The sequence below is a fragment of the Thermobia domestica genome, chromosome 4 (assembly GCF_964235325.1).
Source record: "Thermobia domestica chromosome 4, izTheDome1.hap1.1, whole genome shotgun sequence".
Lineage (NCBI taxonomy): Eukaryota > Metazoa > Arthropoda > Insecta > Zygentoma > Lepismatidae > Thermobia > Thermobia domestica.
This window is the reverse complement of record NC_137457.1, coordinates 188,486,016-188,509,122: the sequence shown is the minus strand read 5'-3', so window position 1 is coordinate 188,509,122 and position 23,107 is coordinate 188,486,016. Positions and strand designations below refer to the sequence as shown.

The 23,107-nt window shown below is 32.3% G+C and overlaps 1 protein-coding gene across 2 annotated transcripts in view; it reads right to left on the bottom strand.

The window, feature by feature from the left end:
* Positions 1-708: 708 nt before the first annotated feature.
* The window catches only part of LOC145683417 (hemolymph lipopolysaccharide-binding protein-like), a 708,489-nt gene continuing 686,090 nt past the window's right edge, over positions 709-23,107 (bottom strand). For both annotated transcript variants that reach the window (XM_081754754.1, XM_081754753.1), the window contains exon 4: positions 709-968. In XM_081754754.1, coding sequence (XP_081610880.1) covers positions 808-968 — 161 coding nt within the window. In that variant the 3' untranslated portion in view covers positions 709-807. The remainder of the gene's footprint in view (positions 969-23,107) is intronic.

Below are 23,107 nucleotides of genomic sequence, written 5' to 3'. Positions count from 1 at the left end.
TAAATTATACAGGATGAAAATGACTTTGAGAGTTTAAATAACTAAACCGAAATTAATAGATATTACAACATACTTTACACCAATTAACAAAGAATGAAACATATTTTAGAAACGTTAGATACATAACTTGAAGTTTATCTCTAAATAAGGTCAGTGTAGAATCCACAGTTTGTCTGTAGGAAAAAACAAATGAAGAAGAGAAAAGAAAAATTCACTTTTTCTACGTAGCGAGTAGCAAATTTTGATACAGATGAAGAAATTAACTTTCAAGAAATTAAAAAAGTAACACAGGCGAAAAAAGAAGAATGCTGATGAACATTCTATCTTATATAGAAGTATTTCCAACTGATAGAATAATGGAAAACATTAAAATAAATTGAAACTTATATGAAATGATCTTCTTTTTGCTGTGTCTTAAATTCTGAAAGTTAGATTTGTCATTGCACGTAGAAAAGTCAAAATTGTAACAATTGTTATGAATATAGCGGAACAATTTTACCATATTAAAAATAAATGTTGAGAATATCAGGGCAAGACTGAATAAGGGCATTCATGTCCGAGCCTTGGGTCTTACTAAGCTTAATGATTTAATCTTGGCATGTTATGAGGTCATTGATATATATATATATATATATATATATATATATATATATATATATATATATATATATATATATATATATATATGCATATACTCAGTAGTAAAGACATTGTAATATATTTATTTAAATGTATGAAGACATAATGGTTGATACCACTACTATGTAGCTTTCATTTTAGTTTTATACAATAGACATTATTAGTATACTATTTACATAAATCATATTCACAAATAAATGGCAATTGATCAAAACATTTATATTGGAATAATTGTCCTTTAGTTGTAAAACCGACACACTCCGCCCTCTCTTCCGGTTTTGGTTTTCCGTCTATCCATTTCTCATATCCAGAATTTTTGAGTGGTACGCCTACGAAAAAAGAAATATGAATACAATGAGTTCAGCATGTCTAGTTCATAAAATATATATTAAAAGCTTTTAATTCGTTGTTCTAGGCTGAACATATTAGAAATTGGGTAACTAAATTTTCAAACAAAAACACAATTTCAATCTGATTAATAATTTCTAAACCGTTATTGCATTAACAAGTCATTATAAGCTTAAGCTTGCGCCTATGAATGTGCATAAGTGACCTGAACTAAGTTATATAACAGTGTATCTACACATAGTTTTTAGAGATTTGAAAAAAAGAGTAAAAATGAAATTGATGTTGCATGACAACCATACTAATGTTACTGTAAAGTGGATATTCCAGTCAAACATTTCATTACCAGAAAAAGAAAATAATAATAGCAGTATGGTTAGTGTTTATAACATTATATTGAAGTTACTTTAAAATGAATCTTTCGTTCTAATATTGTACTTTATAAAAGAACGAAATATAATTTCTTATATTATGACCAAGTGAACAAAATTGTATTATTGGCAGTTAATTCAAATCTGTATTTTCAAAAGCAATAGAGAAGAACAAATATTTAATGTCCAAAGCTAAAACTAAAAGTATTCCCAAAAATAATCGAACTTGAAAAACAAGAGAAATCATATTCTTATTAACTTATGTAGCTGAAAGTAGTCATCAGACATTACAAGGGCCAATACACATTATCGATCTCTATATCTGGTCTTCAAATTACGATTCATACTCATACACAGTAATTGTTCGTAAAATGTTTTTAAATTTAATGTAATTTTCGCAACGATTGCAAGCATCTGCTGTTTGACAAACCTTGAAAATATAATCTGACAAATATTTTGAATAGTATAGTTTTGTCACGCTGTACTGAAGTCTAACTTGACCTTTACTTGTTTGCGAAGCTGCACCCTCCAAATTTGGCTTGCTGCCATGATACACTTGAATAAGTTTTTGTACTGTACCTTGTTAATTACCAAATTCCTGCAGGTTTCCTTCCTGCTATATGTTTGCAATTGGTTCAAATTGGTGACATTTTTAAACCAATCACTTTCTTTTCTTATTCAAAGGAGCGTGATTAAAATTTCTGAGCAAGTTCAGTTAGTTGAAGAACAAATAATAGATTCTGCGTCGTTAAATATATATTATTTCTTAACAGTGCCTGAAAAAGTGCATTTCCCGCATTCTTTGACATCTCAAAGTATTCCGACCTGGAATCATAATCGATTTTTGTGTGCTCAAATTTAAAACGGTTCTGCATAGACACAGAGTGGAATGTTACACTATTTTGAACACAAAGTAAATCTTTCAGTCTTACGTATCACTGCTATGCCAGTTATGGTAGAGGAGACGGTGATTATGAGAAATGAATAAAATGGTGAAATAAAGAATGTGAGAGGAAACGTGGCACCGCAATAAATTCCACACGGCGAGAGCTGAGATCGAACTAGGGACCTCATGCACCGGAGGTGAACGCTTTACCACTGAGCCACCCACCCGCAATTACTTTGAACAAAGCGGAGGATCTATTACCCTGTAAAATTACAATGAGTGAGCAGTGTTATAAAGAGACTTGATATAATATGCAGGCAAGAGGGAGGATATAGTTGATGTTTACATAATATTATGTAGTGTGGAGGGAAGTTATATCTAAAGACAGTGTCAATTGAATACGAATGGCATCACGAGACACCATATGCTGAATGCCGTGAGTGTTTTTTATGTATAAAATTACGTTCTATAAGCTGAAGTGAAAATATAAGGACGTGTAATAATACTTGCAATGTCTCTGCAGCAAAAAATAGAAAATGTAAAACTTTTTGGTATACTGCAAATACCATGTTAAACTGAATATACAGTTCCTTTTAGTGAGAGAAAGCGTAATGTTAATGTTATAAAGAAAACTAATATTATTATTCTCCAAGACGATGTTAGCAGAGCGCTGAGAATAATAGGTGCGCAGTTAATTAAAACGGAATAAACAAAAATAAACAGCTGAATCTAATGGATGTGTATTCACCGCAAGGCTGAAATAAGAAGAAAACTTATTAATAATTTTCCTAGGTTCTCTGTAATGCCAGAAAACTGAAAGTAGAAGGGGTCTCACTATAACTATCCGAAACAGCAAAAAGTTCCCCGCCTTTTTATCAACGCTAATAGTCATGTCACTACAGTGCTTATCTTTCCCTAGGCCCGCTACTATATTCCACTAACCTAGTCCACTTAACTACTCTGTCAATCCCTCTCCTTACTCAGCTCTACCCATACGTTGGTTGGTAGTTAGTGGTCACTTGTCACATTACTCATTTTTTTCTTATTGGCTAATAGTAATAGCTCCGCCATTAGCCCAATCCCTAGGTTGATTTGAGGATAACAATACATCGATTAGCTCCCTTATCTAAATTGATTGGATGACAACATCTTTAAGCACGTCCCCTTTTAGATCACATGTTTTAAACAACACCTTTAGACTGTTCCCTGTTACTAGTACAGAACCAAGATGGCTACGTGTTACCATAAGCCATGTTATTGATCCTATTTATTTCGTTTAATAATCTGTTATTAGGTTATATGAGTGTATGTGTGTGTAAAGCCAGCAGCAAAAGTTTATCCCTCTAAGAGCTCTAATTCCTTACTTAGGGTTCAGATAACTTAAAGTTGTATGAACGCCTGGGCAGATGGAACCGAAGTTACACGTAATTTTTCTCGGCTCTGGAAGTAGTTGGTAGCTCTGAGCAACGTGTTCGTTCGCCTAAAATCGTAAAGAATTAGACTAACGTAACAACTCTACATTCTAAAACGAATCTCAATGGTTCGGATCATTTTGTCCAATGAACACAATATGTTATTCTGAATATTTCTGTGTATGTCGTGTATTATTTAGCTATGTACTAAATGTCCAGAGAAGTAAACATGCTGACCACGCACGAAAGCCGAAAAAGATAACAAATCTACAACAACTGCTGGAAATAAGTATGTAAATGATTGTCTCCATTCACAGGCCTTCTTCCATTCTCCTCATTCCAACATCTTTTTCTTTGCAGAGAGGATAAGATATTACTTGTTACATGGCGTATGTATTGAACTTGATAATGAAATGTTTGAAAAAGTTTAATCCGTATGTCCAGGATTTGAATCCGTATCCGCCGAATTGAAGTTCAATCCGATAACCACTTACCTATCACGTAAATCATCTTGCACCTAAACTATTAGCTACTTAAAAGCGTTGCAGGTAACATATACACAAGATACTAATTCTCATATAAGATGACGTTCGTTATGTGAGCCTCACAATGGTTTCTTCTTTAGCTCGAGGTTTCCTTCTTCAACTAAAAACAAATTATATAGACCTTCTCCAAGGAGGAAAATAACACGAAACGTTCTTTAAGTTGAAGCTATCTCATCGTTTTCAAGGTTGGTCCCGATTTATATTACTACTATTCTTCCTCATCATAACTTCTGATTTTCATAGAAGAAAAGACGGCAGACATTATTTTCGCATTTCTTCAATTGTACCAACACGGGCAGAAAAAGGAAATTCTATTTTATTTCCCGTAACTAATAGTTAAATTCCTTTCCTTTGCATGAGGAATTCTTAGTAGTCTGATAAATAATAACACCCTTACGGCAGAGATCCGGGTTTCAATCCCCTCCAGGCATTGGTTTCGTATTCTTATTATTTTTGTTTTTATTATTATTATTATTATTATTATTATTATTATTAATCATAATAATATTATTATTATTATTGGAAAGTTGGGGTTTAGCTACATATTAATACTTAATGAACTTTCTGATTGAATTTCAAGTAATTTTGGTGATATGGACCGTATTGGAAATAGTAAATTGCTTTAATCACTAATATTTCTAGCAGTAATAGCAGCAGGAGAAGTACTTGTACTAGAAATTTGTAAGCAATTGCAGGGAAAGATCCGTGTTCTGTCATCCGTGTTTGACCTTTACTAACGATATGCTTTTCGTATTCATCAGTTCTTCACTGAAAACATTACATCCTCACACAGTACGAATCAAGGTTAATACGACTGACGTCATCTTTTGTAATTCACTTTTCTATTGCAAGTGCAGTGAAAAAAGTTGTCTCAACATTAAGACTTTGAGAAATAGAATATTATAGATGTTATCTTACATTGCAAGTATCCATATTACAAAGATAACAATTTCCTTTCCGTATCCAACAGGAATCGAACCCAGGATCATCCGGATATTAAAACCAACTCTAATCCCACTATTCTAGGATATCACTGTTAATTAAGGGCAAATGTCCTCAGCAAATTGCACATTTTATGGTACCGATCTTGTAAAACACTCGTTTAGATCATAAGAAAGTATTATGTAGAAACAATTATAAAGAGCATTCAATTGTAAATTGCCAAAGTAATTATTAAATTGTTATGTGAAACTGCAGTTAAAATATATCGCCTTGAGTATTACTTTATAATTATGTTCTTTCACGAACCATTCATATAAATTGCAGATTGTCTAATTCAGCATTTTATCCAATCTACTCGATATTGAGGAAATCAAAGTCTTTAACGGGTGGCCCGGGAAGACCTGTTGTGTGGCCTGTGTACTCAAATGAACTTTCTACACTTATTATTTGTTTATTACGTTATTATGTATAAAAGTTTTGCTTTTGTGAAATGTAGAAAATTAAAACTTATAATTTAAACAACCCGAAACTCAAGCCAACCCATGCCGGAAGAGTCGATGGCCAGTGATGGGCAACTAGTGTCCTCTCGGCAAAACTGGAGGCTTCGCACTGATTATCCGCTGTGGCTTCATTTCCGTTTTGAAACTTATATCACCATCTGCAAAGACGCAACGAAACGCCAAGGAAACACAAAATAACTCCCCCAAAACATGATTTGTTTACATTTAGTTAATTTAAATATAGTAAAAATGCCAGAGTGTGCGCAAACTACCAATCTTATGATCAGTAGCTGCACGTTTCTTCACCTTCGCCACGGAGTGGACATAGCATGTAGATGGTCAAATCCTTAAGCATGGAGCAGGCTGGATTCTAGCCCACTTTGACTTGCATGATGCTAGAAAAAGATAAAGCTTCAACAACATTTTGTTACTCACTCACCCATTCATTAGCCAATCTTCAGAAATCCTTGCACTGAACGATCCCTCTGGCATATCATATCCACTGCTCCTTATATGGATGACACCCCTAACGAATAGTCGCATCTCTCCGCGTTTTGTGAAATGTGCTTTGTGTTATAAGTACAAAATATTTTTCACTCCTGTAACCTTGCGACGTTCTCTTCCTGTGCGTTAACGTTCACAATTATATCGTATGTACCCACCCGATTTACCAATTATGAAAATTTGTATTCCGCTTAGCACTTGCTTAGCTATTTTATTTTAATCCTACTCTTCGGCTAATACTAATGAAATATTTGTCTTATTTAATCACTTAAAGTTTCCATCACAACTACTTTATGCAATATTGCAAGTACAACATAAAATTGATCTGCCGGGGTTCCAATTCTTTTGGGTTTTATACATATACTTTTATTCATTCCTCCTCATGTATAATGCGAATTCGTCTATCTATTGTATAGTAGGGTGGATCGAAAAAAACTTTTTTCTTAATATCCGAGTTGCTATACCGGGGAAAAGTTATGGTTAGTGATGACTTGAAATATAAAAAAGAAAGTGTCGAAATCAGTTAATATCTTCCGATCGCGCAAAGCGTCTGAAAAATTTTAAAAAGCTCAAAAAATTTAATGTTTTCGTACTTTTTATGAAAACAAAATACTCTCGTATTTTTAATGCTATAGGGATAAAACGTTACAACTAGTAATATTTAATAAGAAAAACACATGTTATATGTTTTTAGGGAGTATCGTGCACGTGTGAGAAACCTAACAAGATTCCTGTCTTTGAGCGAAAATTCTTATATCTTCAGAGGGAGCATGGGTTAGGAAAAATTAGTGCTTTGGATCGGAAGGAGACATCAAAGTTGAAACATAGACTTGAAAGAAGAAGCTATACTTTAAATAGAGATAACCCTGATTGTTTACTTGTTGAAGAGCCAAGTTGTTCAGCCGAAGTGTGTTCTGAAATTGAACCTGAATACAAACCAAATGACTCTGAGAAAAAGGAATCTCCATCTCCATGGCAGATGAGAATTAAACTAGGAGCTACAGCATTAACCTACGATTGATATGGAGTCAGTGACCGTGCAGGTTCTGCTATAGCACCTAGTTTGCTAGTAGATTTTGGTATAATAACCAAAGCAGTTACGTCTATGGTTATTGAAGGTGTAAAATTAGAAGGGAAAGGAGCAAAATTAGAAGTGACTTGCAAAACAACAGTGAAAATGATTTAGATAAACTTCGTGGTGTTTATTTTGATGGAAGAAAGGATGACATCTTAGTTATAAATGAGATTGAATCCAAACAATTTCGTCGTACTATTAAGGATTACCATTACTCGCTGATCAAAGAACCTGGTTCTGCATATATTGGCCATGTGTCGCCGAGCTCTGGATCTGCTAAAGACATTGTATTTTGCCTTAATGAACAAGGAATTTCAGTAGAAGACTTGGATATCATCGATTGTGATGGTACTAATACAAATACTGGCTGGAAAAATATTGTTATTCGTCATCTTGAGATCCATGTTGGGCGACCTCTGCAATGGCCTATTTGCCTACTGGATTTCAATGAATTACCTTTCCATAATCTTTTTCAACATTTGGGTAGAGGAACAGTTGGAAACACATTTTCTGGACTAATTGGAATTAATCTAAGCGGGTGTGAGAAACTGCCAGCGATAGATTTTCAACCAATATATTGTGTAATCCCAGAAATTGACAGAAATTCTTTGAGTAAAGACCAGAGATATCTTTTAGATATATGTCAGACGGTCAAAAGTGGCATATGTCCAAGTGATTTATCAATTCGTGATCACGGACCACTTCCACATTCCAGATGGCTCACTTGTGCAAATAGAGTTCTCAGACTATACATAAATGAAGCAAATACTTCAAATGAGTTAAAAACCATAGTGACTTTCATTTTGAAGTCTTAGATGCCAGTGTGGTTTGAAATTAAAAACAGCAATACCTTCATAAGTGGACCTATTCATTATATAGAACAATTGAAACATCTCGATACTTGCCTGACAATTTGAAGCAAGTTGTTTTCCCCGTCATTGCAAGGTACTCGTTCGTTGCCCACCCCGAAAATCTTTTAATAGCCAAGATTGTTGATGAGAGGAAGCACATTAGAGAACTAGGGTTTAGAAGAGTGTTGAAAGCCAGGCAGTCTGATTCGAAAGGAGAAAGCATCAGAACCTTTCTTACTCCAACTGTGAATTTTAAAGCCTCAGATTACATTGACATGATTGACTGGAGTGAAGCCAAGTATTCTTCTCCACCTCTTCTTCGAAAAGTTTCAAACGACAACATCAACTCTTTCATTCAACGAGGTGAAATACCAGATGGGGATATCAAGAAGTTCCCCTGCCATACGCGATCCGTGGAGCGTTCTGTGAAGCTAGTTACAGAAGTTTTGCTCAAAGTATGCGGATCCAAATCAAGAGATGGCTACATCAGAGCAACGTTGAAATCCAGATCTGTGATGCCTGAGTTCAGAACAAAATCTGACTATAAAATCGCTTCAATTTTGTAAGTCTTTCAAAAAAGAAAAACAAATTTAAATATGTAAATATTGTAAATAGTACACATCTTTTATGGCTGGGCGGATGGGAAGAGTGTGGGTTGAACTCGAAGTGCAGCATCCTCTTCTGGATTGTTTTTATATATAAAAACTAGCGAAGAGCTGCACCTTTGTGTTAGCTTTGGAAATTATATGTCACAACCATGGAACTCTCTCATTAAAACATTAAACATTATAAAACATATTAGAACGCATGTTATTACATCAGCACTATAAGGCATTAAAAATATCGCAGTTTATAATTTTTGATTTTTTTTTAAAAAAAATACGAACAACAGACATTTTTCTTAAACTTCGTGTGCTTTGCGCGATCGGAAGATATTCTCTAAAATCATAAAACAACTGTCTTTATTATTAAAAAATGCATGTTGTAACGTTTCATCACTATAGCGTAAAAAATACGAGAGTATTTTATTTTAATAAAGAGTACAAGAAAATTAAATTTTTCATGTTTTTAAAAATTTTTCAGACGCTTTGCGCGATCGGAAAATATTAACCGATTTCGATACTTCTTTTTTTATTTTTCACGTCATCACTAACCACAACTTTTCCGCGGTATAGCAACTCAGAAACTATTTTTTTTTCGATCCACCCTATTGTATAGTATAGTATAATATATATGAATACTTTGTATTACGTTTTGTACAGAAGTTTTCTTTAGATTTATCCCTATTCATGTTAAATGTATATTCATCTATATAGTATAATATAAAGAATAACGTTAAAATATATATAGTATGTTAAAGATATAGGTATATTTTAATATATTCATATACATTATCTATACACGATTACTATTGATTGAAGATATCCTTAATACGTCTAAGTAGATTCCATTTTATGTGTTCCCATATACACTCGTCCTTCCTCATACTCCTCTTTGTTACTTGGCTATACCATTTCTTATTTCCAGGGTGAGGTGAGCTCATGATTTTGGCATGCACTACATCTTTAAGACGAGTTTTCATAATCAAAAAACAAATAAATAAAGTAAAAATATGATAACCTGCAATAGACCGTAGAGATACAAGTATTATAGCATTCCGAAGAGTGCTTGACATGAGAAAATAGATATATAGAATATGTATTTTGTCAGAGCATTTTACATAAATAGATTCAGATAACAGAGACACACATGTATATAGCAGTCACACACGTATTAAGAATATGCAATGAAACAATAAGAAGTAACAATCATTCCGACATATAAGCCCAGGCTCATTTAAAAAATATATGACGAGGTTTATAATCATTTTACAAACTCCTCTTTTTTAAACCTTATGCAATACTTCCATGTATTCGTGTTTCAGACTTCCACTATATTTTGCTAAAATACATGTATATATAATCCAAATATATACTGTTTAAAATGTTACTTAGTATATATTAGAAATATAATATTTGAGGCATATTAAGTACGTAACCAATCATTTATTTACCAGTTGAAAATTGAACGAAAGCACGATAATCGGAGCGCATTTTTCTTCAAGTTGTGTGAAATCTAATGCTCAGTCGTCCATTCAAAACAGTAAAAATTCAAATTGTACAAATGAGTGACTACAGAGCTACACCAAGATTTAAAATAAACATCCTTGATTTGAAGCAAATAAAGTAACAACTCAAAGCCAGCTATCCTATAAAGAATACACTAGCTATTGCAATAATAGTACAAGAGGCATTATAGACAGTCAATTATGAAGAAAGTATTAGCTGGATAATTTTTTTTTTACAACTGAAAAGGGTAACTATTTACTTTAGTGCGTTATTAACTAATTGCACATCAACGTGTACTAGACAATTCATTTCATAAGTTACTAAAAGGTTTGCTGGTATTGATGTAAAATAAGCAGTAAAATAATTTCATTTGGGTAATTTACAACATAGGATTACGTTTCAATCAAGTATGATGAAAATTCATATTTAAAATTTTTAAGTAATTTCTTTCATAAAATTTGCACTTAATACATTTGAGATCTCAGGTCGAGAATTATATCTCAGCAGTAAAATTAATTTAACTCTACTATTCCAATTGGAAACAAATCAATTGTAAATCGACAAGACACTAAAATTATTTAGAAATGAAAACATAGGAAGGGGCCATAGCCTCCTCTAACCCTATGAGTTTATGTGTTTAACTGAGAATAAAGTCCAAGCTGAAAACCACCAATGAAAGTTCCCATGTATATCTCAAATCGTAATTATAAACATATATACAAAAAGGGAAATAAATTCACTAACAAATGACTAATTGTAAGTAATCGAGGTAAATTTTGATTAACCAGAAGGTGTCTTGTTCTTACTTATTACTAGAATTGGGAAATTGTATCAGTTTCGTCAACATGCAATTGTCATAGCAGCATTTTATATGTTAAAGGTTTTTTTATTTTAGTCAGGTTAATGAAAGGTAGAACAACTTCTATAACGATAAAACACAATAATATAAATCATCATACCGCTACAAGCATGAGTGACTTAAATAAGAGCAATAGCGTCAAACACTAAGATTCTGGCGAAAATATATGGCACGTTAAACTATATTGATTAATGGAAAAGATCCAACAAACATAAGAATTGTAGAAGAAAAGCTATATATCACCTAATTAAAACTCTTCATTATACACCTAATGATAGTATCGGAAAGCAGAGAATCTGTCTCACAGAGTGGATATCAAGATTGTCATTATTGGAAATCACATCACCCATAAACTGTAGGTACTAAAATATTAAAAACATAATACTGGATATTAATACGCTTATAGTCGCAGTATAGTATAAGCGAATATAGCGTATTCGGTACTACATGCGTTATAACCGGATCCATTAAGGTCCATTGGCGACAACTATTAGCATGACTATGAAGTATGAGAATTAGTGTGAATGAGAGACAGGGATGTCTTTTGTATATACTACTACTACTAATAATAATAATAATATTTATCTAATTTTGACACCTAGAAGATTATGCAATCATAATTTCATAACGTTCTGAGGGTTGCATATGATATTTAGGCAGCCTGATACAATTTTAGTTAAGAAATGTGCTTAAGTATTAACTGTGTTGAACAATTTTCTTCGTGCTCTTGAATTAAGAATAGAATATGTTAGATAAGCTAGAAAGTATTCCCACCCATTGCTATGCTGTTGGATTGAAATACTGAACTTAACTACTTTAAGGAAATTGTTCAGTTACTGTTTCACTGCATCTTTGAATGATTAAAATTTAAGATTAAGGCTACATGAAATGGGTGCTGTTGTTTAAAGTGGAATCTGAGCTATTACTATGATTTGTAACCGAGGAACGTAGTCCATTGGGAAGTTTCCAGAAATAGGAAGAGGAGGACTTAATTCTAAGCAAATGAGAATTTTTTTGTTTTAAGATAGCATTGGGTAAAGTTTATCCTTTAACTGGCCTACACACCGTCTACAAGAAGATGTAACTAGCTCTATTAAGAGTTAGGATGGGTTGTATTTTAGATATAACGAAGGATTTACGCAGTATACTTGATATTTATACTACGTAAAAAATTTTTAAATACCGTTTCACAATATATTTTTATTTTTACGTTTGTGATTTCTGTGACCAAAAATTTGCATTAGGAAGTGTTCTGCAAGACATTTTGTATTTGTATAATTATTACTATAATTATATTTGCTATACTTCAAACAAAATCAACTAGACTTAGGCCTAATAAATCATTGCTCTACATTTTATTTAACAAAACATATTGTATTAAAATTATTTTGTTTGAAATGTATGAAAACTATATAATTGTGTTCTTATATTTGATATTGAGGAATTTCCGGCTGTACTATGATCATAAGACTTCCAAGAAGGAAGTGAAAAATAGCAAGCGAAACAAAAATGACACCAACTGTGTGTAAATAAGCAATTCACAACTTTTAATTCAAATTGGCTACTAGTATGCAACTGACAGATTGTTAGTCTGGTAGATGCACGCTTGCTGCTACCTTAGAGATCAGAAAACTTTTTCAAAGTTACGCAACTCTAGTGCAAGTGAACCGCAACCTTATGCTATGTAGGATGTGATATACTCTGCAATGGAGCAGAAACATAACTGATGGGTCACATACCTAGAACAGATAAAAGATGGACGAGAAATAACTTACATTGGATTTTCTGGAGATAAGAAGCGATGTACATAGAAGACAATCGAATACATTATGAATAGGTATAACCAGTCGTTGAGCAGAAACTGTACAAATGGAAAAGATCAGCTGACGGAAACATGTAGAATAAAATGATGGAGACCTTGTTTCAGTAGAGATTGATATCATTTGAATACATATGAAAGTTACACATTTTATATTTAAGCTGAACGGTACAATTTCTCTACAGTGGTAGGAAAACAATCTATCAGTTGGCAACTCTGACAAACGTTAAAAGCACAGTCGGTAGATGGTTTAAATTATTTATTTTTACGTCCTAACAGCTTTTTAGTTTTACATACATCGATTGTATTTACTCTTCTTTACTATAAACAAGAACATGCAAAGCATTTTGTTTATACGGTTAGTTTTAATTATTTGATAATGTTTGATACTGTACTGATTTTTATATTATTTCCATTACGAGAAGATAGTTGATAATTTTGTGTAGCTAGACGATTATGGAAACCTTAGAATATCGTGATATGCGCATGTTTCTAAGTTAAGGAGAATGGTTAAACAGAATCATGATGAAAATTTGTAGAAGGACTATGTTTAAGGAAGTAAGAGATTTGTGAACTTTGAGATACAATTGAAATCAATAAACTAAAAAAAATTGATAAAGATTTTTAAAATTTTCTATAATGTCATCTGACATATTCAGTTAAAAATGCTCACGTTATTCACAAGTAATGTAGTTAGACACGTATTTGAAGCCATTTAGTGGTACTTTTTTAAGATACGTCTCAATATTATTTCAACAATATATAATTGTTTTGACTATATAGCTGAAAAGCATTCATGTTGTTATGTATTTTGGGTACATATCCTGTTTTCCAAGGCCATAATATATGATATAAGCTATCTAGCATTTAATGATCTTATCTCGTTCATCCACTACTAAATTACATACATCAGTTGCACATTTAAATCAGTACATTCTTAACTTATGAACAAACTAGTTATTAGTGTCAAGAACACATCACATCATAATATATCATAATTGACTAAATCAATTATTTTTAAGTTTTTAGCAATGGAGATTCAGATGATAGCTATCTCAAATGTTCAAAATTGGATTTCAATTGTAAGTGCAATTCTTATGATTACTTTTGATATTTTAGTTTCATATTTAAGTATTATTTTAAAGTTCGTTTGTTTTTTTTATTTATATAATTAAATGTTTGTATTCATACTATTTAAAAGTATCTATAATATATTTTCAATGATAGGAAAATTTTTTCATTTTAGTTTATCCGAAGAAACTATATGTAGTATATTCTCTTGCAAGAGAAATGTTTCTGAAATTTAGTTTAACAGAAAAAGTTAGTAGCAAAATATGTTAATAAAAATTTTTGTGCAAAAGTTATTGTATATTCTAACCAAAAGTTTCTACATTTTAAGTTTATCAAGAATCCGAAAAAAATGTACTGTCAATTTTCTGCAAGAAAAGTTTCTAGAATTTAATTTAACAAAAAAGGTTTGTAACAAAATGTTAGTAAAACATTTTTAGTGCAACATTTATTTGTATAATGTTGCAACAAAAAATGTTACCGAAAATTTTATATATTTTTAGTTTATCAGAAACGTTAAAAAGAATATATAGTTTAATTTTCCGCAAGAAAAGTTTCTGAAATTTAGTTTAAGAAAAAAAGGTTTGGAAGAAAATGTTAGAAAAACGCTTTTAGTCCAAAATTTATTTGTATGGTGTGTTAACAATAAACATTCTGCATTTTAGTTTATCAGAAACGTTAGAAACAATATGTAGTGTAATTTTCTGCAAGAAAAGTGTCTGGAATTTAGTTTAGCAAAAAGTTAGTAACAAAATAGGTTACTAAAAACTTTAAGTGTTATTTGTATAGTGCTGCTAAAAAGTTACTGGAAAGTTTCTCTCGATTTCTAGTTGCAGAAAAGTTGGAAACAACATGTATATTTTCCTTCAAGAAAGAAAGTTATGGAAGTTAGTTTAATAATAAAACTTAATAACAAAATATATTAAGGAAAATTTGCTGCAAAAGCTAATGTATAATGTCGTTACAAAAAAACGTTTCTGGAAATTAGTTTATCAGATATGTTAGAAACAATGTCTAATGTAGTTTCATACAAGATAAAAATTTCTGGATTTCAGCCTAGCAAAAAAAATAGTTAGTAACCAAATATGATAATAAAAGTTTTTTGGTACGAAGATTATTGTATAATATAATAACAAAAAATTTCTTCATATTTTTTTTGTTTAAAGAAAAAGCTTTAGGAATTTAATTCAGCCAAGAAAAATGTAAAATAGTAAAAGAAACAATTGGTACAAGTTTATTTTGTATAGTGTTGTCCGAAACGTATTTGTGAAACGTTTCAGTTTAACAGAAAATTTAGAAATAATGTACAGTATAATAACCTGAATTTATTTTAATAGAAAGTAATGTCTAAATAATGTACTAAAACTTTCTTTGCGGAACGTTGTTGTATAATTTTGTAACAGTTAAATTATTAGAAATGAAGTTTTTTTAATAATTTAACTGGTACAACATCTTCAGAAAATCTTCAGACACGCATTAATAAGACACATGTTTCAAATCAATTTTATTAGGAAATTATCTTATAAAACCTTGTGATAAATGAGATCATACACTAATGCATGTCCAATCAACCTTATCTGCAAATTCTCTTACAAAATCTTCTGATGAATATTATTGTGATATGATTTACCAACTAACCTTATCGTTATATTTACGTATGAAATCTTCTATAATACTTCCTAAGTTATTGTCATCTTCATGATCATTGTAACATATAGTAGACCATTGCTTAGCTGTTAACGTATTTAGTATCTCATCCGATAACTTAATAGCATGCTCACGAAGAATGTCTTGTACAAGACATTTGTTATTTTCTTTAGTAGCTGTTTTAAACAAATGGTCTATCATAAAACACAGAGATAGGAAAATGATTAGTTCTGTATTCGTCATTATATAATCACACACATGATCAAATATAGGTTTAAGAGATTAAACTTATTTAGTATTTATCATATTTTATTACAGTTCTTCTGTATGTAAAATTATAAATCATTAATCGTATGTAATTTTATATATCAGCTAGCAAAAATGAAATATTCCACGAATTATCTAATCAAAGTGAATACTGCATCATGTGTCTCAAAGTTGTTCGTATAAATGCGAATGGTGTAGTTCCTTGAGTTATCGTAAAAGATTCTGGTGGTTATGATCTCTATTCTTCTAGCGTTTTGAGAATAAAACCTGGACATTCTCATCTACTTCAAACTGGAATTGTGATTGACATACCAAAAGGATACTTTGGGAAAATCTTTTCTACATCGTGCTGGAGTTTAAAATAAGTTATAGATGTATGTGCAGATTTTACAGATAGTGGATATTATGGCGAAGTTAAGGTAGTAATTAAGAAAAGAACGTCGATAATGGCTTTCTGTGAACTTTTTGGAGTTGACACAATGCTTAGATATATTAACTTCCTTCCTTGTGGTGAAACTATTCTTCAAAGATTTCAGAGGATTGCACACTTAGTAATAATAAAACATGAATCACTACCAGTTGAAGTAGTTACAGAATTTCATAACAAAAGCAAAAGAGGTTCTGGAACTTACGGATCATCAGGTGCTCTCTAATCGAAATAGTGGCAATATAAAAATAGAAGATCGTTAGAAATCATATATTTCAATTCCAAAACAAAAGCTTTCGTTAAACATTGTCTGGATGAAATTATTATACAGCATACTCTATCAGCATAAACTCTTATAAAACTCTCAGATAAAGTTTGGTGATATGATAAACGGTCCCAATTAAGTTTGTCTCCAAAGTCTCTAATAAAATTTTCTTATAAACGTGAACATGAGCTAAGTTTCTCCCAATCAATCCTATCAGCAAACTTCTTTATAAAACCTTCTGGTAAGTCATTGTATGTTATACTCATCCATTTAACACTATTTGTAAACTCACTTAAGAAGTCTTCCGACAAATCTCTGTATAAGTCCTTCCAATTAATATTATCCTTATATTTACGTACAAAATGTTTTGTAACATTTTCAGTCAAACACATATAAGACCATTGTTTATCTGATGCTGTATCTAATATTTTATCTGAAAAAATTATAATATGCATATCAATAATATTTTGCATAAAGCTTTCGTTATTTTCCGTAACAGTTTTTTTTTAAATAAATGATCTAACATACCAATAGCAGTGCAAACATTAATCAAATCAGGATTATCAAAATTAACTCTTTCATCAAGATTACTCAGTATCAGCCACATTACCAATATCTAAATAATAACACACACGATTGAATACAGGTGTAAGAGATAATAGTTGTTTAGCATCTACCATATTCGATTACATTTGTTCCGTATTTAAAAGTATAAATCATTTAACTTTTAAAGATGTTCTATATAATAAATAATGGATATGGATTGTGATTTAATACACGATAAGTTTAAACTTATTCACGAAGACCTTACACTTCTAGCATCTCTAATGGGAACATAATTACTATTAAAATGTTAGAAAATGCATGTAAAAGAAGTAGAGTTAACGGAAAAAGAGAATGCGGAACGAGAATCAAATTGATACAGTAATAAAGAGAATGATGAGGTATATAATTAAGTATGTAGTTTAGAAAAAATCAAATCAGATCAAAATTTCCAAGGACGAAACAAGAAGATGAATTATTAATTAAATATACTGTGGTAGAGTTAACGAGTATATGTAAAGAGAAGGGGATAAGAGGTTATTCACGACTGAGTGAAGTACAACTTATTGATCATATTAATGGTATATAACAAAAATGAAATCAAATCAAAATTTGCGAGGATGAAACAAGAAGACGAAGTCTTTAGTTTAACATACTGTAGTACAGTAAAAGAGTACAGGGGGTCCATAAAGTCCAGAATGAAATTAAAACTCTATAAGTTGGAAACCGTTACGGTTAAGTGTAAAATTTTTTGGGTTGGAAGAAGGGAACAATGTGTTTTCTGCTTTACGGAATTAAAATCTTATGTTTCAGTGCGGAGAAAGTTCCAAACAACGTATGGGAAAACACCCCCAGGAAAAACAAGTATAAAGAAGTGGTACGAGAGGTTCAGAGAAACGGGAAGTGTGTCAGATTTACCACACAGTAAAAGGACAGGAGCGAGTGATGATGTGATTCACACGTTGCAGGACAGCGTACCCAGGATTCCAATGAAGTCGCTTAAACGTATGTGATTGGAACTGAGAATACCGAAGTCAACGTTACACAAGACTGTACTCAAGAATTTGAAGGTGCGGCGCTATAAGTTAAAATTTGTGCACGAGCTTATAGAGCAGTACTGTGGCATGATAATGGAATTCTGTGAGTCAATGCTTACCCGCTTACAAAAGATGGTGACCTTCTTTCTCGATTTCTGTTTTCAGATGGAGCCACATTTCATGTGTCGGGAAAAATGAACAGGCAGAACTGCCGAATTTGGGGGGTGGGTGGAAAATCCACTTGAATTCGAGGAGCACAAGCGGGGTAGTCCCAGAGTCAAAGTGTGGTGTGCTATTTCAATGTACCGCATTATCGGCCCTTTTTTGGAAGAAGGGACTGTAAATGATAATAATTATCTGAACATTCTACAGACATTCCTTTTTCAAGAACTTGCTAGGTTAGGCATCCTTAATGAGTTCCACATGCAACAGGATGGGACGCTGCCGCACTATGCTCTTCAAGTTCGACAGTTTCTAAACGAAGAATTAAAGAATTCGGCCATAGATGGATTGGCCGAAGAAGACCCCCACGCTGGACGGCAAGATCACCAGATTTGTCGCCTTGTGATTACTGGCTGAGGGGACACATGAAGAGCAAGGTGTATTCGCAGAAGCCAGATATCTACACGATCTAGAAACAAAATAACTGATGTGATTTTGAACATTCCAGACGAGCACCGCCAACACGCAGTTCTTGGTTTCCCAAAACGACTATAAGAGTGTTTGGACGTGAAAGGTGCACAATTGGGGTTTGGCGATGATCCTTACCTAGCTCGAATAAAACTTCAAACCTTTCTCTAAGTACACCAAAAAGTATTTGTTAATACATTAGTACTTTCCAAGTTTTAGAGCTTTACTTTCCCGCTGGACTTTAAGGACTAGCTGTATATGTAAAGAGAAGGGGATAAGAGGTTATTCCCGACTGAGTAAAGCAGAATTTATTTTTCGTTTTAATGGGAGAGTTGCAACAAAAATGAAATCAAATAAATATTGCAAGCTCAAAACAAGTAGATGAAGTCTTTAGTTAAACATGCTTTGGTATACTTAAAGAGCATGTGTAAAGAGAAAGGAATAAGAGGTTATTCCTGACTAATTGAAGTACTACTTATTGATCCTACTAAAATAGGTATGAAGATGAAAACAAACAAAACAGACTAAAGTAAGCTACAATATTTTTAATTGAAAAATACATCTTTGGAAAGCCAAACATAAAAGACTAGATAGAAAGAAACATTAAAAGCTGTTTTCATTTGAAGTAGAAGTAATTGAAGAAGGTAAACCAGCAAGCCTACCTATTAAAGTAGAAACAGAAGAAACAGTATTAAAAAGAGATACAAACCATTAAAGTCGATAACATAGGTGGATATAAAGGGAACCGGTCAAAACCCCCACAGCCAAAACACCCACACTCAAGAAATGTCAAAACGCTCACACAAACGGTCATAACCCCCACACAAATGGACAAATCTCCCAAACACACGAACGGTCATAACCCCCACAGCCAAAACCCCCACACTCAGGAAATGTCAAAACGCCCACACGATCGGTCATAACCCCCACACAAATGGACAAATCTCCCAAATACACGAACGGACATAACCCCCACAGCCAAAACCCCCACAATGGTAATCGGTCATACCCTCCAACGGTCATAACTCCCACACAAATGGACAAAACAGCCACACATAGCAATGGTCACAATCCCCACATAAATGGACAAAACCCCCACACAAATGGACAAAACTCCCACATGCAGAAATTGTCAGAACTGCCACACAAATGGACAAAAACCCCACACAATCGGTCAAATCTCCCACACTCTGAAATGATCCTGGTTGTATGTCTTGTCCTTGTGCTTTTTAATAACATTTTTTTATTCCACTTAAACTGATGTTGCAACTATTCTTCTTGCACTGTTTATAATGACAGAAACACTAAAGTGGGCGTCGTAAAGAGCCGCAACAAAGACGTGCAATCACGATATTTTCAGAGTGTGTGGGATTTGTCCGATTGTGTGGGGGTTTTGTCCATTTGTGTGGGAGTTGTGACAATTATTGCATATGGGAGTTCTGTCCATTTGTGTGGGGGTTTTGTCCATTAATGTGGGGATTGTGACCGTTGCTATGTGTGGGAGTTTTATCCATTTGTGTGGGAGTTTTGACCTATCGTGTGGGCGTTTTGACATTTCTTGAGTGTGGGGGTTTTGGCTGTGGGGGTTTTGACCGTTCGTGCGTTTGGGGGATTTGTCAATTTGTGTGGAAGTTATGCCCGATCGTGTGGGCGTTTTGACATTTCTTGAGTGTGGGGGTTTTGGCTGTGGGGGTTTGACCGTTCGTGCGTTTTAGGGATTTGTCCATTTGTGTGGGAGTTATGACCGATCGTGTGTGCGTTTTGACATTTCTTGAGTGTGGTGGTTTTGGCTGTGGTGTTTTTGACCTAGACCCGATATAAAGACCCAACCAAATTTTTAGATGTAAGTGGATGACTTGCTATTAACAAAATTAAAGTAGAACTACTGTTCTATCCTGTTAAAATTAATGTTGTTTTCATTCGTGACTATGCCAAAAAAAAAGAAGTACAACAATTTAAATTAAAACATCAAATGAGATAATATTAGAATCAACTCACTTAGGTGAATACATATACAATGCTAAACAAAAGTTCGTAGAGAAATGGAAGAATTCAAAGATAAAAGATCAGGATGGACATTACCCCAAACTAAACATATAGAAATCAGACTAAAGATGTATGTACAACTAAGAGCTTCGTTTTATACTGAAATTTCTTACCAATTAAAGATAAGAGGCAGTAATTAATGTTCAAACTAAAGACAATAAATGTTTCTTATATTCCGCGGCAAGTACTTAAAACATATAGACCGTGAATCATATCCCCAGAGAACGTCCTACAGTATACAACTTGTTAAAGAATTAGAAAATAAATATTATGTCGGGATTTAATTCCCTATACAATTAAAAGGCATAGTATAGTTCGAAAACAGAAGTAAAATTTCAAATAACGTTTATAGTTATGAAAAGAAATATAATATATATCCACTTTAAATCACGAATCGTAGGCAATGAAAACATGTTAATCTATTATACACCGTATAAAAGATGAAGAAAATGGTGATTATTGAAAGATAAAAAACTTATCAAGATGATTAAGAAGTCAAGTAACAAAACATTGTGACAAGTTGTACTTCTGTAATAGGTGTTTAACAAGGCATTTTAGAAAAGAGAAGCTGTTACAGCAACACAAACTATGTTACAAAGAATATGAGGCTGTTAGAATAGAACTTCTGAAACCATATGAGAATCAAATAGAATTTCAAAACTATAATAGACATATAACTATAATAACTATATAACTATTATAACTAGAATCTTTAAGATTACCATTTGCAATATATACTGATTTTGAATGTTTATTATGTAAAATGGAAATAGAACATAATTGTTCTGAAACAGTAAAATTTATTGCATATTTTGAACATGCATTCTTTTTCTTGCTTTACATATGTTGGTTGTTAACTTTACTTGTCTTTTACTACATTGTGAGATTCGACCTGTTATACCTTTCTCTATCATTAGTATCTTATCATAATCCATAAACATTTCTAGACTGATTTTTCTGATATTTAACATTGAATCCCACGATAAGCCAGTAGCAGTGAAATACAAAGCAGAATTAAAACCATAAACTTTTATGTATACATGTTTAAAGTTTACAAATACGTGTGCTAATATTAACATATCCGTTTTGTTATAATGTTCGGTCTATGCTGCAAGGCTTTTAACACTTAAACCTCTAGAAATTTCCACGACTCCGTGCGAGCTCTTCATCTTTTTTGTAGTAGTTGAATTCTTGAAAGTTAGTCCGTCAGACGAAGCATAAAAAGGGAAAGACTGAAACAATTTGAACGCATAGCAAAGAAGCGAGTGGCATATCAGAATTTTTGACACCGAACTGTCATACGTGGTACTTAGTATATTTTTCATTACTTGTCTCAATTACAAGAATTTTTAGAGGTATATTTCTTTATTTTTGAAGTAAAAGTTGCATTGTAGTTGTGTATTATATATATATATATAATAATCGTAGATGTGTTTTGTGTACGTGTATATGTGTATATATACGTATGTGTAGTGTAAATATCTTCCTGGTTTTTAAAGTGTATAAGAAAAGTATATACCATTCGAAATATACTCTTAAACTATATATATCGGTGGCCGTCTCAAAGATGGAGCGTACGGTTAAGAGTTGGAGAATGAGGCATAAGGTTAAGTGTTAATATCGAATAATTCCCAAACCTTTTTTACATGTTCATTCTTTTGATCACTTATATGAGTTTGAAAAAGCTTATTGAACATTTCTTTTCGTGGTAGTCCTGTTTCTTCTAATCTTTCAGTTGAGTCAATATAATCATATTGATACAAATCCTTTTGAATTATGAAACCTAATAGATTATTGGGAAAGTATATTGATGTTTTTCTATATTCTTCTTTTGTAAGTTTATTCGTTAATTCTGCTAAACTCTGACATAAACGTAAATGAATCTAGAAATCGCAAATGGATAACATTCTTTTTTTCAATCTTCACGTATTTCGAGTATGTTATATATTTTTTCTCGTTATTTGCAATTTCTTTTATCTCATTTGTATCGTAACCAAGCTCCTTAACAAACAAAGGAGTGTCATAACCACTTTAAGAAAACTCTATTAGATATTATTAAAACATATAAAGATATAAACCTTATTCGTAGCCATAAGCATGATGTATATACTAAAGCAGTTAATAAGTTAGTACTAGATACGGTTGATGATAAAAGATATATACTAGAGAATGGTGTGAATACATTAGACTGGGGACTTTATGGGTTAGCAGATAAGTAAATATAAGTAATAGTTTTAGATATAAGTTTAGTTATAGTTCTTAGATATAAGTTGTTTTTAGTTCCAGATATAAGGTTCTATGGATATCATAAAGCCTATACG